This window comes from Mucor mucedo, assembly GCF_025094135.1.
Source record: "Mucor mucedo strain NRRL 3635 chromosome Unknown EV154scaffold_227, whole genome shotgun sequence".
Taxonomy (NCBI): Eukaryota; Fungi; Mucoromycota; class Mucoromycetes; order Mucorales; family Mucoraceae; genus Mucor; species Mucor mucedo.
Window position 1 is genome coordinate 43,739 of NW_026252511.1, and position 17,347 is coordinate 61,085.

The 17,347-nt window shown below is 35.9% G+C and overlaps 5 protein-coding genes across 5 annotated transcripts; 2 read left to right on the forward strand and 3 right to left on the reverse strand.

Annotated features, from left to right (window-relative positions):
- Positions 1-78: 78 nt before the first annotated feature.
- On the forward strand, positions 79-1,194 carry EV154DRAFT_432184 (chaperonin 10-like protein; the record flags this gene model as incomplete). Its single annotated transcript, XM_051596656.1, has 2 exons — positions 79-844; positions 911-1,194. 2 exons carry the CDS (start codon positions 79-81, stop codon positions 1,192-1,194), a joined length of 1,050 nt encoding a protein of 349 aa, XP_051450758.1.
- EV154DRAFT_531438 (uncharacterized protein) lies at positions 1,177-5,144 on the reverse strand. The gene is made up of 8 exons (XM_051603823.1): positions 5,054-5,144; positions 4,927-5,002; positions 4,093-4,855; positions 3,435-4,023; positions 3,268-3,352; positions 2,330-3,209; positions 1,600-2,260; positions 1,177-1,536 (listed from the first exon to the last, which is right to left on the reverse strand). The coding sequence occupies exons 1-8, from the start codon at positions 5,112-5,114 to the stop codon at positions 1,274-1,276; spliced, it is 3,378 nt and encodes a 1,125-aa protein (XP_051450759.1). The 5' UTR covers positions 5,115-5,144; the 3' UTR covers positions 1,177-1,273.
- Positions 5,145-7,440: 2,296 nt separating this feature from the next.
- EV154DRAFT_136470 (uncharacterized protein) lies at positions 7,441-8,544 on the reverse strand. Its single transcript, XM_051594048.1, has 4 exons — positions 7,970-8,544; positions 7,754-7,907; positions 7,591-7,697; positions 7,441-7,532 (listed from the first exon to the last, which is right to left on the reverse strand). Exons 1-3 carry the CDS (start codon positions 8,368-8,370, stop codon positions 7,650-7,652), a joined length of 603 nt encoding a protein of 200 aa, XP_051450760.1. The 5' UTR covers positions 8,371-8,544; the 3' UTR covers positions 7,441-7,532; positions 7,591-7,649.
- A 5,029-nt stretch (positions 8,545-13,573) lies between these two features.
- Positions 13,574-15,080, forward strand: EV154DRAFT_607837 (uncharacterized protein; the record flags this gene model as incomplete). The annotated part of the gene is made up of 10 exons (XM_051607634.1): positions 13,574-13,761; positions 13,825-13,927; positions 13,989-14,049; positions 14,104-14,154; positions 14,228-14,315; positions 14,372-14,469; positions 14,541-14,558; positions 14,649-14,777; positions 14,836-14,895; positions 14,962-15,080. The coding sequence occupies 10 exons, from the start codon at positions 13,574-13,576 to the stop codon at positions 15,078-15,080; spliced, it is 915 nt and encodes a 304-aa protein (XP_051450761.1).
- On the reverse strand, positions 15,072-17,347 carry EV154DRAFT_531455 (natural resistance-associated macrophage protein-domain-containing protein). Its single transcript, XM_051603824.1, has 7 exons — positions 16,988-17,347; positions 16,896-16,905; positions 16,705-16,808; positions 16,188-16,647; positions 15,818-16,127; positions 15,593-15,744; positions 15,072-15,531 (listed from the first exon to the last, which is right to left on the reverse strand). Exons 1-7 carry the CDS (start codon positions 17,184-17,186, stop codon positions 15,231-15,233), a joined length of 1,536 nt encoding a protein of 511 aa, XP_051450762.1. The 5' UTR covers positions 17,187-17,347; the 3' UTR covers positions 15,072-15,230.

The following is a 17,347-nucleotide window of genomic DNA, read 5'->3' on the forward strand; positions in this document are numbered from 1 at the left end:
TAAAAGTAGCAACTATTCATTCTTTTCTAGCTTGATCAATTAACTTCTATTTTCCTATAAAGAAGTTATTATTAGAAAATGTCAGCTGAAAATACTACTACTGCCTGGGCCGGTGTTGCTAACGGCAAGCCCCTTACAAAGATGGAATTGACACTGAAGCAATGGGATGATGATTCCGTCAACTTGGATGTCACTCATTGTGGTATTTGTGGCTCTGATGTTCACACTTTAGACGAAGGATGGGGACCTACAGACTTCCCTTGTGTGGTCGGTCATGAGATTGCAGGTGTTGTCACCAAAGTAGGCAAGAATGTCACAAATGTCAAGGTGGGAGACCGTGCTGGTGTTGGTGCACAATCTGGAGCCTGCCACAAATGTGAAATGTGTTTAGACGGCCAAGAAAACGTGTGTCAAGGAGGTATCGTTTATACCTACAGCTCTAAATGGCCTTCTGGTGACAAATCTCTTGGTGGCTATGCTGATAAATGGAGAGGTGATTACCGTTTCGTATTCAAGATTCCTGACAACTTAACAAATGAAACTGCTGCTACTTTCTTCTGCGCTGGTATCACTACATTTGCCCCGCTAAGTCGTGCCAACATCATCCCAGGCAAGTCCGTCGTGGGTATCATGGGTATTGGTGGTCTGGGTCATTTTGGTGTTCAGTTTGCCAAGGGTATGGGTGCTAAAGTTGTTGCTATATCTCAGAGTGAGCGCAAGCGTGATGTAGCTAAAGAGCTTGGCTGCGATGATTACATCAATGCACAAAATAAAGAGGATATGGAGAAGCATGATAGTACATTAACACACATCCTCTGTACTGGTAATGGTCCCGATTTCCAATGTAAGTCTTTAAATTCCTTGGGAAGTCTTATCTGATCGTATATCTAACAATCACGTGTATATATAGGGAGAACCTATTTTGCTCTCATGAAGCCAAATGGTCATTTCATCAACGTCAGTGCTCCCGATTGGGATTTCCCAGGCATGAATGCCTTTGATTTACTTTTAAAGCAAATTCATATTTCAGGCTCTGGTATCGGATCCCCCAAAGAAATGGAAAAGATGCTTCAATTTGCAGCCGATAAGAATATTAAGCCATGGATTCAAAAATACAAAATGGATGATGTGAATCAAGCCATAAAGGATTTTAGAGCTGGAAAGCCCAGATTCAGATACGTCTTAGTAAATTAAATCATTTTATCATGAAATTGTATAAATATAATGTAAATAAAAATTATGCGTTTGTTTTGAACCAAATAACTATATTGATTTAAAAATAAGCGATAGTCAATTGTTCACCAATAACTACACACTTTTTTATGTCTTCAGAAATGTCACCATCTCCTGTCATTCTTAACGAAAATTGGACAGAAGAGGTATCATTTAGATGTTTCATTTCTAATATAATTTGAGTATGAAATACTCTTTTGTCAGTCTCAAGTAAGAAAAAAAATATTCGGTCGTAAGGCTGTTCAACCAAAGAGACAATGTCTTTCGAGTTGTTATGGTCTTGCGGTTTGAGCTTGACCAGGGCTAAAATAAACAGACAAACAAAAAATTAACTTGATTCTAAACAAAAACTAGTATAGTCGTTACCAAGATCCAAAGAATACTCAAGTGCATCTTCGCTCTCTTCCTCGCGTTTTTTGAGATCCAGTTTTATTGTGTGAACTGGGTCTTCAACTGACTGTCCCCTGCGAAGTACAACCAAAGCCGAATCTTTACCACCGACAATGGTGTTGTCATCACAGGCTGGATAAAGCTTGGTTTGATTGCTACCATACCTCCTACCATTTTCATAAAATTCATTCAAATAGATCCCATAAGTTTCTTTTGATACCTGTTGTAGCATTCCGAATTTGAAACTGTCGTACATGTAAGGTTTTCTATGCGCGGTGGGTTGTAATAACTGGTAAATTGATTCTGACAGAACAAAACCCTGGGAATCTGTTTCTGTAAACTCGATACTTGAATCGAGAGCCTCCTGAAGCAGATTTACATAAGCCGTATAGAGTTGCGAATCTGGTGCAATATTGAATAAATTTCCCAAAACGAAGTTATAATCCACGGCATAGTTTTTAAATAATGTTGTGTTTTCCATAAATGCTGTTATTGATGTTGCAATAGTTTGTATTAATGGCTTCAGTCCAATCTCAATAAGATTACGAAGAGATAGATGTATGCTGCAGTGGCAAACATTACTAATATTTATCTTGGTTTTGCCATCCATTGCCAAATCTATTTTGGGTGATAAAAACTACATTTAATAAAATAAATATGATGAACTTAAGGATCTTTTTTAAAGCTGTAACTCAGGTATACTTACAATTGTAACAAGGTGGTGGTTCAGTTTTTCTAAAGCATGATGATAATTTTTTGATTGAAACAAGTTACAATCTATACTATACTCATTTTTGTGTAACGGACAATAGTCGATTGTACCGGTTGACAAAAAATGATTCCAGATTGTTTTACACAGCGTATGAATAACATTTTCAAATGGAACTAATTTATCCTTCACTATAATAGCAGATACATCTTCTTCAGATGATGCTATTTTAACCACTTGATTTAAAGATACGTATACGTTCGTTGGTTGCAATTGGGCTACCACGAAATATGATTTTAGTGCCAGGTCTATGTTCAGCTTACACTGAATTGCTTGTAAAATCCCTTCTCCCAAGACTACAACTCGTACTTTGGTATGATCATCTTCTTCTTGCACGATGCTGCTCCCAAATAACATCTTTCGTAGCTGCATTTTGGAGCCGAATATATCATCCAGAAGATTTTTTTCTACAGACATGACATAACCAGCATTTTTTCCGTCACATTCATTGGCTTTACATGATAGACTTGTTGTAAATTGGAAAAGTTGAGCAAGATACATCATCAAAAACAGGTGACTGTAGTATGGTTGACCCAGGGTTACAAAGACTATTGGATTCTGAGTATTTGATCTGGGTGAATGCGTACCTGATCCAACAAAAAAATCACGTAATTCATCCTTGTCAAGACATATGCTGATTCTCGTCCGAATTTTGAGCAAGATATCCTCGGTTAATTGTCCATCGGAGTTCATCTTTGCATTTAAAATGTCGGCAAAGGCTTTATCGATATATGACTTCATGTTGTTAGTGATACGGAGTATTGGGCGCTGGTGCAAGGCCAATCGAACGAAAAAATTATCCAGTGGTGGTATATTGCTATTGCGCATAAATGGTAAATTTCTTAATAATACAGATATGCCATCGGATTGCTTACCAGTAGCTATATTCAGAAGCGCTTGTAACGCAGTTATCTAAACCAAGTAATGCGCAAGACAACTTGACTTTCTGGGAGGAGATATCTACCTTGGGTAATATGCAGAGAAAAAAAACGGTGAGCTTACATAGCTAATAGTGACTCTGTGATGGCATTTTAATTCTTACAAATATAAACAATTTTGTCTATGTCGGGGTTTGCCGATGGCGTTATGGAAGGCGAGGGAGAGGATACCACTTTGAGGCTTGGTATAATTGACGGAGGTCTACGTGTGTTTGATAGTTGAATCTGGTCTTTTATCAATAAGTTGTTCCCTTCCAGCATATCACTCCAAGGAAACATCAAACTAAGATGTTGATTGTGTCCAAACGTCATCATGTTATAGTTAAGCTGCGTCACGCCATATTCTTTCAAGAATCCTCTTAACCAATTGAAAATCATCCACGAGATAAAACCGTCAAAGGTATAATCATAATGGAGGGTAGAAGGGGGTTGTATTTCATGTAGCATAAGAATCAATGTGCGTAGTTTATCGCCATAATAATACAACAGAGTGCTCAGATTGTTTATAAACAATGTTTTGATTATGTCAAATGTACTGACATGAATTTCTTCCATGGTGATTGATCGTATGATGTTTATCTTGTCTTCAGTCAGCTTTAAATCACCTATAAAAGATATTTTTTGGAAGGGTTGATATAAATGAATATGCTCATGAATGTGTGCATGCTTTTTTTCATCTTTTGAACAAACAAACTAAAATGAATTTTTTTAAAAAAAAAATCAATATCAGAAATATAGGATTTTGTGATAAGTAATTATAACCTCTTGAAGTTTATACTCATGTATCAATGTATCCAAGATCTCTCTTGTTCCTACTGCTGATGTATCGAATCCTTTTAACTTTAGACAGCTTTCTATGTCAATTTCTATCCGGGGGTCAATTAAAGTGCTGAAGCATATAGACTTTAAAAATTCAGTGACAAAATACTCTTTGATCGCCGTCGCAGGAGGATAATGAGCTGTAAATAAATCGATATTGACAGTAACCTTTTTCCCTGTAAACTTTAATCCGCACATAACATACTGTTTGCCATTTTCTATTCTTGTATTTAATAATCGCTCCTCATCACTGATAAGAGATTGTATGTATCCAAAAGATGTTTCGATCTGTGTAAAAAATAGCAAACGACTGTGGTGATCAGTTTCTTTAATCAGTCCAGCTTGAATGAAAAGCGGGCGAAGAAGATCTTCTCGTATTCGATCATCACAATTTGTGGGAAGGAAAAAAGCAAAATGAGACGGGGACGTTGATGTCTTCATGCCACCCATTTGCGATTGATACTTGTTTGTCACCTTTAATAAAAATAGTTGCACTGCATGTATCACTGTATTATCATGTACATCAAAATCGTTACACGAAAAAAAATTCTTTTTCCTGTGTACTTCAATAAGCTCGGTAAAAATATTATTGATGTAAACAGTGTCAGGATCGTTTTCGTCAGATTGGTTTCTTTTATCAGCTTTGTCTCCCCAGTCTAAAATTTGCCCAGTCGAGGGACAGTATAATAAAGATGCTCTTCTTTTCCTAAATTGTTTGATTATGGGTTAAAAGGATTCTTCTTTTTTTTTTACATAAAAACAAGTGTTACAGCTTACTGCTTGCAATATGAACTAGACTCCTCTTTGTATCCATTAAAAAAACAGTCTGTATATACTTGATCCTGGTCGAAACCTATTCCTGGTGGGTTAGTGGCAACACTTGCTCATAAGTAAAGTCTCTTACCAAAAGTGATACAGTAGCTATGTTGTGAAAAGTCGTAATATTTTTCTGTGTTTTTTTCCATTTTTTTGTAATAAAAAGATGAAAAGTAAGAGAAAAAGAAAAAAGGACGCAAGAATTAAATCGGTGTTTCTGAGGGTTGAGGCTGGGGACACAGAGATGAAAGTCCTGCTCTATGTGACTTTTCGATTACCATAATATTCGGGCCCGTATAGAGAGGCCATAATGAGATGTCAATAACATTCATCCTTGACTTTTATATAATAAACCTAGACACTCGCTTGTATATAACGAAAGTCATATATAACAATATACGAACTGTTAAGGAATAACCTGTCATTGAAGAACTCTTTAGTGTAATAACCAGCGTTCAAGAAGCCTGATGTGTAAGTTTGCAATGAACGATAATCATTTCTGTTTCAAATTTGTTACAATTTAAGTGATGAAGGTGCATAATATAATATGGCTTCAACAACCATCGAATTGTATTTATATTCGTTATTGTAAGTAATGTTTAATTTGACAATGGACGCTGATTATAAGTTTTTAATTGTTGTTGACACTCCTATGAATAAATGAAGCTGCATAAGCTTTACGCTTTTATTTAATTGACCTTTTGGAAACCAAGTACTTTTTAAGGATTTATAAAAGTAGGCGCGAAAATGAAGAAAGCTCCCTTTTTTTAAGGGGCTGTGTCAATGTTAAAGCCAGTAACGAATTATAAGAAATGTGTACGTAAAACGAAATTTGTTGTTCCTGGGCTTGATGTAGCATATTGAGAATACGTGTTTGAAATCTTCAATGGTACATCCCCTGAATTCAAGAATTTGACCTTGGTGAAAAAAAAAGAAAAGAAAAGAAGTATCCTTGTAAGGCAATAAATAAAGATGAGGTAGGCCCGAGAGAGTCTTCAGGTCTATTCAATGTATTTGATGTAGGAAATAAATCGAATTTGTTAATGGTTTTTAAAAGAGGAATATTAGAGGGGGGGGGGCATCCAGAAATCCGGACAAAGACGAACTCTGGTCACAAAGTAATGTATTGTTGACTGGTTAATTATGTTTATGTAAAAAAAAAAATTATCTTTTGGGCGAAGTGAAACTGATCAGAGTGTTATCTGACGTTCTTATCGGAGTAGTACTGTAATCATCGGACTGGTTGTAGAATTCATCTAAAATCTTGTCAGCGACAGTTCTAATCGAACTCTAAAGAAAGAAAAAGTTAAATGATATGATTTTTAAAAGGATAAACCGATTTACAAACCTGGAAATGATCCAGGCGGCGATCAGGATGTCGATACCATGTACGCTTGTCGGAAAACAGAATCGACTTATCATTACAAGTCGGTAGGATTTATAATAGGCCTTCACACCAAGACCGTCCAGACGGGTTTTATTCCCCCAGACGGTTTTTGTTCCAAACAAATAAGAAGACGCCAACACGCTAAGCTATCTGCTTTTTACTGCTTCGTGAATTAAGATTCCCCATAGAGAAGCGAGTCGAAGTGCAGGACATGGATGAGAGTCGGTCCTGCACATTTTTGTCGAACGATTATAATAGAAAATCAAAATCGTCCAGACGGTCTCGGTGAGAAGGCCTAATAGCGTAAATCCATGCAATACAATTCCGCACTGCAGCCTATGAAATTAATTTTAGATAAAAATATGTAATACGTTTCACAAAAGTACTCATTACCTTCAACCAACAACCCAAACGCAACTTTTTCCTCGATATTACCCATATGATCAAGTTCGTCCTTCAACATGTTACAAAGCTTAATAAAATCGGGATTTTGACAGCCGTTTGTCTGTAGATTCTTCATATGGCTTGATGTTTTGACTTCACAGACAAAAGGTATAGCTGCTTAAATGAACCATTGTATTTTCTTCCTCTTGCATTATCGTCTGATTTGACCAAGAGTGACATACCATTGAGATTCATTATTTTTTGAATTCCACTGGAACGGGTAACGGGGAATTAGGGTTCAATTCCGGAGAGGGAGCCTGAGAAACAGCTACCACATCCAAGGAAGGCAGCAGGCGCGCAAATTACCCAATCCCGATACGGGGAGGTAATGACAATAAATAATAATACAGGGCCATTATGGACTTGCAATTGGAAAGAGCACAATTGATATCCCTAAAGATCTTGCGGTGGACCGTTTTTCCTGACAATCATTTGTACCCTTCAAACAGATCAGGTATGCGTCCAACTTTGCCTCTTCCTTCTTAAGTTGCTTAGAGACAGCCTATGAAATTGCAGCCGGAGTCTCAGAACCGATTGACTCATCGCTACTTCTATAAATTAATGTCAAATGTCAACATAATATTACTTTGTTCAGAGCTCGAATTCTACGTACCCTTGAAGGAAAATATTGGAGTCATCAGTATTCAAAAATGGGCATAAAATCTTTTCAACAACTTGACTGATAAACAGTGGTTCCTTCAGCTTGGCAACGTCACTGTTGTTTAACGTTTGCATGCTAAAGAGCGCGGTTTTCTGTTAGAGAAGGTATTTTTTGAGTGCAAAAAAGAACTTACATGTTATAAAATAGAGTAAATCTTTCTCGTAACTTCAAATCATCATTGCAATTCGTGATTCATCTAAATATCTCATCTTCTGTCTTTGATAGGCTCCTTCTCATCAGCTGATTATTGAGCTTTGTTAGCAAGACAAATAAAGTAAAGAATGTGTGAAATTTACCTCCGAGATATCGTCAATATCTTTGTAATTATCATAGGTTTCACCTTCTTTATATGCACTGCATACTTCCTCCATTGCTAGTTTCCATGTGTCCTCCTTGCATAGGTAAGCTCGTCTATATCTATCATCTAGCCACATTATGCCATTTAGCGCCCTTTAGGTAACAGTGTTACGAGATTAGTTTTGTTTTAATAATATGAAGATGTATATAATTACAGTTCTTCTACATATGTAGGCCTAGCCGAGGTTTCCACATATGTTGGCGTAGCCGAGATTTCCACATATGTTGGCGCCGCCGAGGTTTCCACATATGCTGTCGTAGCCGAAGTCTCCACATATGTAGGCGTAGCCGAGATTTCCACATATGTTGGCGCCGCCGAGGTTTCCACATATGTTGGCGCCGCCGAGGTTTCCACATATGTTGGCGTTGCCGAAGTCTCCACATATGTTGGCGTAGCCGAGGGTTCCACATATGTTGTCGTAGCCGAGGGTTCCACATATGTTGGCGTAGCCGAGGTCTTCGTTAATATTGAAACCGTATTCCCAGAAAGCCAGCATCTGCTTTGTTCATGACATCTTTGAAATCCGATGTCAACAAAGCAAAATTGCTTCCGCATAATACAATTTGCGTATCGTGAAAGCAGATTTCGAGCATCCGGAAGGAGGAAACCGTTTAAAGACCTTTGCCGTTGCAGCTGCCTTTGTGAACAGCGAAACTGAAGATAACTACCAATGAATTTTGGAGGAATAAAGTGAAGTTGCTTGGCTGACTGAACCTAGTTTCAAGTTTCCTCCTTTGACTGAGGAGGCGTTGCTGGTTCCAACAATGTTGACGAGTGACATTTTGTAGGCATTTGTCTTGTAGGTGGCGTCAATTGTTATAACTTCGGGATAGCGTCTAGCTTTAGAAATTGTTTTCTCGCGAATGAAAACATCCCCTTTACTTCTTGGTTTTCGTTAACCTGGTTACGAATAACGTCCCCAAACTTTTACAGATCGGTAATAAGCGAATACATCTCTTTTCCTCCATTGTCGTTTAAATACAAAGATTGGGTGTTCTGGATATCTTTTTTGATGATGTTTTTTTTTAACATTCAATTTTTTCAAGGTCTAATAACGTATATGTAATGAGTACATGAGATATTTTGTGTTATTCAAAAAAATAGTTACATCCATAACACTGGTGACAGGGTCTTTAGGTCCACCGGACAAAAGAGAATAGATTATGGCCATAATTTCGGGTTTTGCTTACGATGAATGGCATAAGTTGCAACATCCTGCAAAATTGGATGATTGTGGATCATATTGTTCTTGCTGACAGTTAATCCAAACAAAGTAATGGAGGAAGGGCAAAGAAACTTTTGAGTACTTTTTCGATAAATTGTTCTTGCTTCAGGTACGGAAAAAACGTTTTCTGAAAGGTCAATAACAGTCGTAACTTTCTTTTCAAGATCTTGCTTAAAGCTACCATGCCTTCAGGTATAAGCATATTGACCTTTACCAGGATGAGAGTCTTTCATGGAAAAGATTGCCTTGTATTTTTTTCCAAAAGTACTGATCGCATTCTTCAGTTCTTCCCTTGTCTCAAAGCGTTTATGTACGATTGAATTCAGCATGCTGTCACGTACATTTCTAGTGTGACAGAACATTAAAATTAAATCAAAGAGAAAGCAGTAGCGCCAAGTTTGGAGAATGTCTACACCTACGTATATTTGTAAGTTTTTCTTCGTATTTTTTTTAGGTCACGTTATCCATTCTTTTTCTTACATACTCTTGATCTTTAGCCTTGTACGAACGACGATCCACTAAATTTTATTCCCCAATGTTTACAACTGGTAATGAGGAAGTATTAGTTATATTGAAAAGACTAGTTATAACTAGCTGTGATAACAAAAAATGAGAGTATATCTTTTTTTTTTTTTTTTTTTAAAAAAAAAGGTAATATTTTAGCGTATTTATAAAAAAACAACAATTGTTATTAACTAACCTTTTCCCAATTTTATTACTTCTTTTTAAAAAGACGGGTGTTTTACAGAATATGAATAAAAAAGAAAAAAAAAAGGTGAAGAGAAGGAGGGAATGAAAATAAGAAAAGGGTTATATTTATAGACTGATAAACAAGAACTAGTTTATGTCAGGATGATTTAATTATTTAATCAGAAGATCATGTGAACGTGTTTCATTTATAAGCTAATAAACAAGAGCAGGCTTATGTCAGGATGATTTGATTGTTTATCTAATCATGGGCAGTTCTAGACGCACCGAAATCGGGCTTCAAAATACATTTCTTATGTGATATATTCATTTTCGGTGCGCCTAGAATCCCCCCCTTTTTTTTTCGGGTGGTCTCTGTTTTGCATGGAGAACAAAATAAAATATAAACCAAAAGTGATACTGTTAGAACTTGGATACCACTTTATTATGGACGAAAAAATATAATTAAAAACGTATTAAAAATGTATTCCAAAAATGTCTTGATGGTCTATGAGAAAAAACTATGGATATTTATATAAAGAACTGGGATAGTTCTAAGGAGAATAGTAAGCGCCTTATTGGATCATGATGTAATAATCTGGTGATAGTAAATAATCAACATGTCTTTAAATTTAGCCCTTCCATACTGAATAAATAAATATTAGTAAGAGGGATCAACAGTTATAATCATCAAATGACAAGAGTAATATTTGTGCTCAGGATCTATTAATATTCCATAGTCCAGACCCATTCGATTGTATTGCTTTTGCAGAATAAATATTTACTCGCCACAGGGATGTGCCCTGTGTACAGACTCCAACGGTAAGATGAGAACAAGCGGGGTAATGTGTGATTCATGATTAACTTTTATATTTATTATCCATCCTTAAGGTGATTTGACAATTAACTTTATTATTATATCTATGATATCCTCAACAGTCTCCGGTCTTGTCATTTAATTTGAATCGCATTATGAATAAGCGAAGAAGTACTCTTTTCTACAATGTCCTTTTTAAAAAAAGGAAAATTTAAACGTCACAAACTGTTGACTAAAGAAAAAAATGAGATTTAAAGATTTCACTAGAGTAAAGTTAAAAAAAACAAAGTAGATCTTTGACAAAAAAAAAAAAAAAAAATTGAGTCCTTTTCCTCTTCAAGAAAATAATCAATATTAACAATTATAACAAAGAAGACGAAACCAGATTGAGTAGAAAAAATTATAATATTTCGTTTTTTTTTTCAGGCACACTTAATTTTTTTTTTGGCCGACCGCTGGGGTCGATTAAAAACTCTTATGTAACAGCACTTTAAGCTAAGCGCTACTGCTGAGGATGCTCTAAGATCTTTTTCAGCAAGCCAGCAAACAAAACACGAAACACTGAGGAGTGTCAATAGAAAAATCGATTAAAATATAAGCTAATAGAAAGCCAAGATTAATTTTGGCATGATTTCTCATTTTTATTAGGTATAATTAGGTATAATCAAGAGTTTTTTCATTCATATTCAAGATGTAAGCCTGGATAGCCACTCCCACACAAACCCCCCCCCCCTATTACCGGCCCTCCAGGCTCGAGGTCTGGTACACTATGCTCACAAACCGAAACTGGCCTGGTCCCGACTTGCTCACACTATCTTCATATGAAAATTCTGACAACGCGTCGCAGACGCACGATTTGGAACGCTAGCACACTTCCCTTCAGGTGTGCAATAGATTAAAGAGAAAGAGAAAAATAAGGGACGAAGTCGAAAAAAATGGACCTTCTTTCATAGTGGTTGCCACAGCAATCATGCAAATCTGACCTGAGTTTGAACACGAACAGTACTGGACAAAAAAAAGTCGCAGACTGTGACTTTGGCTCGCTCCACCTATGCCCTACTAAAATTTATTTGCCAACACTTACTCTTTGTTCGTGTTTAGAAAAAGTACAATTTGACATGATTTACCAGCGTCTAACAAGAGACTACAGACTCTTAAAAGTTTTGGAAATGTGTCATCTATGTCAATTGTGTGATTAGATAGCAAGTGAACGATTAGGAAGCAAACTCGTTTCTACGCTATTAACAAATCATGAATAAGAGTCTCTTACCGCAGAGAGTTGGCAATGAGGAGGAATGTTTTTCTTCTGGATCAAGAATCTGTGTAAGTTTTTTTTGCAAATCTTGATACCATTCCCTCATTTACGATAAAGTAGATCCAGGAACCAAATATCTTTTACAACACGGACAATCAAATACGCCTGTGATTGATCCCAAAAGGTTTGTAGTGAAGATTAAAATTACCGGACAAAAAGAGAGATACTCAAACACAAATACAGAAAGGGCTTAAAAAACTTAGACATTCAAACACATCCATGGTTAAAAAGATGTAGTGGCGACAATTGGAACAGAAAATATGAATTTGAGCGCATAATTAACTAGACAAACTTGTAGAGTTTGTTATAATGAAGGCCTAGACGAGATTGTTTATTATGATGGAGACCCTTCGGAAGCTATGCCTGAAGACGTTAAAGATAATCCTCTTGCTAAAAGTGAAGTGTGGTAATTTCTATGAAAAGGGAAATTGGAATATAGATACCAGTTACATATGGACAATGTGTTCAATACAAAGAGCTAGGCAGTCTTTTTTAGGGTTTATCTTTGATTGGTTGGTAACTGCCGTGTATCACACCGTGCAGAATCTATCCTTTTCAGTTCAAGTTGACAGCTTTGGATAATTATGACTTAATAGTCCGAGTTTTGACTGGTCAAGATATTTGGAATTCTGAACAAGGTAGGCTGAGCCGCTTTTTTTCTCTCTCTTTCTTGTATCAGGATGTGCTTCTACCTTCTCTTGATTTGGTCTGTTATGTTCGTTTGGGTACTTTGTAAATCAGTAGAAATGAACAATCTTGAAGTTATAAAATAAAATTCGTTAGTCTCACTTTACTTAAGAGCTGACCAATTGTTGTATTATTTTTGTATTATTTACTTTTATTATTACGTAAATGAATCCAACATCGATAATGCCTCAGGCACATTTAAAAAGCGTGGCACTATATACATATAATTTAAGATCCCGATTTAAAATTTAACAATCAAATTTTACATGTTAGCAAAGGAAAAAAAAAGGTTTACAAGACCATGATTAATGGGCCTCTATTAGACTGAGAGTAGTGATTAATTTTATATGCACCTAGCCATAAGTTTTTTTTTAGAAAGAAATCTCGGTTTTAATGGGTGCATGCAATGCACCGATCAGAGCAGCCATTTTCTATATAGTTGCTCCCAGTTTACTCCACTAGTTTTGATAATAAAGCGAATAATCATTTGTCTGATTTTTCTAGAATTGACAGTGACAGTATCTCAGATTACTGCAATGATGCCAACATTTATTGTTTCAAATTTAGTTTTCCTCCATTTATGCAAAATATCATAATCAGTCCCGATCAATATTTCTTGCCTATTAAGTTTTTAACAAACATGCACATTATGTACGTCATGGGCTAATTGCAAAAGAAATGTTTAAAATGATCAAGGATGAAAAAAAAAAAGAGCGTAGGCACACATGTGGGTCATATCAATCTGTACTTGTCAATTAAAGACGATTTACAAGCCATGGCAGCAATACGGGCTTGATATAAGATTTGGGATTCTTTTTATTTAGCAAAAACAATTGTGTGATTATTCGCATAAATGCAATAGTACATATACATCACTTCCGTATTTTTTTAATTATGCCTTACAAACCAAAGGCTTAGATTTAAAATCGAGTAGTCTATGAAAAAAAAACTCTTAAAAACAGAGATAAATTGCAGTAGATCTTTTTTGTTTTCGTTTCTCAAACAATTTTCTTTTGTTTTTATCAAAATGGCCGAAGCTACTCTTTCTTCAACCACTGTAACTCGATTTGATGGTAAAGTAGCTGTCATTACAGGCGGAAGTCGTGGTATTGGTAAAGCTGTGGCAGACAAATTAATCAAAGGAGGTGCCAAAGTTGTGATTGGTGATATCTTGGAACAGGAAGGACAAGCAACTGTTGACGAGTTCAACAAAAAGTAACTCTTTGGACAGAAAATAATGATTTATAATACCAGTATTGCTCACCATTCTTTTTTAAGTGCTGGCTCTAAAGTAGCTTCATTTATTCTTACAGATGTTACCAAATATACGGACAATAAGGCATTGTTTCAACATGCCGAGAGTGAATTCGGGGGTGTTGATGTAAGTGGCTAAAAACAAAAACAAAAAAACGGTGTATGATATTGAATCGTTCTTTCTTAAGATGGCCGTCTTAAATGCAGGTATCATCAGTAACTGCGACACTTTGTTTTCCCCTTTGGATGGTAAAAGATAGAATAAGCATAAAATATGAGATTGACTGATAAGCCGCCTGATAGATGATTTGGAAGAGAAAATATTTAATATAAATACTATTGGTGTCATCAAAGGTAAAATTTCTCTTTGAATAGTTGGACTGTACAGCTACTAAATATGAACTTTTTTTTTTTATCTAATTTACAGGAGCAAAAGTGGCTCTTCTTCACATGGCTAAACGCGGCGGAGGATCCATTGTATGCACTGCATCCTTGGCTGGCTTATATTGTCTCCCGTGAGTTATTGCTTTGCTGCATTGCTCTGTTCACTCATTTCCCTTGAAAAAAATAGGTTCTTTAATGCATACAATGCAACCAAACACGCTCTTGTTGGATTCGTAAGATCATGTCAGCAGCTCCCCGATATTTGTAACGTCCGTATCAACGCAGGTAAGAATATCATATATATCTGGATAAATCGCAAAAAATCGTTAAAACTGTTATTAATAAATCTCAAAAAGTTTGCCCTGGCTTTGTTGGTAATATACTCAAAAAAAAAAAAAAAAAATACAATATCACCTTTTAAACATGAATTAAACTCAATGAATTTATCTTTCTATTTTGATTAGAAACTGACTTGTTGAAAAACTTGGTTCTTGCAGAACCTTCCCTTGCAATCTCTACATGTAATCCTCGTGTACCATTGGAATACGTTGTTGATGGAAATATCATGTTTTTATCAGACACTACAAAAAACGGTAAAATCTAAGATGATAATACACCTAGTTGACTTACATTTTTTTTTTATATATCTAGCTAAAATATTGATGGTTTTACCTGATGGCCCTCAATTCTGCGAGGAACCTGAAATGCCAGGTAAAAACTAATGCATATTTATAAAAATGCTTTTTTTAACCCGCAAAAACTATATCATACACATAGGATCTATGATTAGTGAGGCATCCGAAAAGTCTACAAAGGAATATGCCAAAACCGTCGTACCCAATGGTAAAGAGAAACTTGCTAAAGCACTTCAAAACTACAAGAATGAATATCATTAAAAAAAGTGTTGTTTTATTTTTCTAATTATTTTTTTTGAAATAAAAAGAAAGACTTCAATATATAAATATAGGATGAAATTAGAATGCAGGAATAAATAGTAAAAGAAAAAAAGAAAGGAAAAGTTTGGGGATGAACATGATACGCCTTATCTATAAGCTTGACTCTTCCTCAGAATCCAATCTAGATTCTTTTGTTTCTGAAACCTCAAGAGGGATCCATATCAAATAAAGCACAAATGAGAAATAAATTATACTGAATAGAACAGCATACAGTGGCCAATGTAGTTCTTGAAGGTAGTTAAAGAATAGGTACACATTGAATCCAATGACTATAAAAGAAATCATCCAACACACATAGTTGGTTATTCTCGAATTCTTGAACGTATGAGTCATGATTTGACTAGACGCTGTTAGCTTTAAAATAGGTATAATAGCGGTGGGAAGGCAAAGACTATACACATTAAGAAAAAATAATTAGTACTCATGGATGATTTCACATGCGAATCCGGTACCTTTGTAAGACGTTTAAAAATTCACCCATCGTATCAAAATGATCCACAGCCAAAACGGCTACAAGCATACTCGGAATTAAGGCAATGGACCGAGTTAATGCGATACGATGCCATTGTTTTTTAAATATAGCTCCTAAAAAGCCCTCAACAACCTATTTATTACCGAAATAAAAAAATTGTGTTCAGCTCACGCGCATTATTTCCCCCCAAAAAAAAAGAACTTACATATTGTCCTGCCATTGTTCCAGTCATGGTTGATGATTGTCCGGCTGCCAATAATCCTAAAGCCCAAAAATATTTGGCGTTCTTTCCCAAGGTTTTCGATAGCACTTCCGATGCATCATATAATCCTGGTAATTCCATCAGCGCTTGTCCCGGTTTGTAAAAGACCTGAGCAAATACAACAACGATGGCTAGATTGATCAAATAGGATATAAACAGAGCTAATGCAGACTCGATTGCAAAATAATAATTTGCCTCCTTCTTTTTCTTGTCGGTTGGCACAGTTCCTATATTGCGGGACATGACCAGGGCACTAAATTGTTTATTAAGTAAAGCAACCACTTTGATTGACAATTTGAAAAAATAGAGTTACCTATGCAGAAACATGTTGTGTGGCATAATTACAGCACCCACCATTCCCACTGCTTGTACCGTAACTTCCTTTGGTATCTGAGGTACCAGGATACCTTTCAAGATCATTTCAATATTTGGTTTTGAAACAAACATTTCGATCCAAAAGCAAGCAATCATGATACCGATTAATGTCATGAAAAAAATCTCAATTTTTCGTACGCCATATTGTTGTAGCCACATGAATAAAAATGTGTCGGATGCTGTTATCAACACTCCCACCCATAACCTTGTTCCAAAAATAATTTTAATTGCAATAGCAGTACCTATGATCTCTTGAATATCCGAGCCGATAATAGCCATTTGTGTGAATAACCAAATGGCGGTGGAGGAAGATCGACTGTAATTTTTTCGGATGAGTTGAGCCAGATGATTTTGTGTTACTACACCCAATCGAGCCGAAAGAATTTGCATTGCCAAACCTGTTCTTTTTTTACATAAATACAAATTTTATCCTCTTATCATCATCTTCTTTTTACCTGCTGCATGAGACCAGAATAGTAACCATAAAAGTTTACAGCCTGCAACCGCACCTGATTGCAGATCAGACTCCAGGTTACCAGGATCCAAATAGGCAATGGCCCTATTAATCGCCCCCCGAAAAAAAATTATCAGCAACAACAAAAAAAAAGTTTGTGTCATATGCAGCAAAAATGCCATAAAGACTTACATTAGCCAACCTGAGAAAGAGAGAGAGATAAAAAAAAAAAAGTCATATTAATCTCGTATTTCTTATGGTAAGAACTCATCATGTATTCGTACCAGGGCCGGTATATTGCATTAATTTATGAATTGAAAATTTATCATCAACAGAGTCTCCCGTATCGACTTGTCCTTTTACATCGATTTCGACATTCCATTCGTACGAGGGATCTAATGTTTGGTACCCTTTGTGTCTATGACTCAGTAATGACTGAGAGGACGACAGAACAGTAGCTTCATCTTCACCTTGTATACCCATAATGATATATGTTTTTTTTAATTATTTAAAAAGGTATATAAAAAAAAACGGGGGAGAGAAAGGGAAAAGGACTTTCTGAATTATGTTTTATTTCATGTAAATTGAGAAACTTTTGCTAAAAAACGTCATTGGGACGTTCTTATTGGTCTGTCTCACCTCGT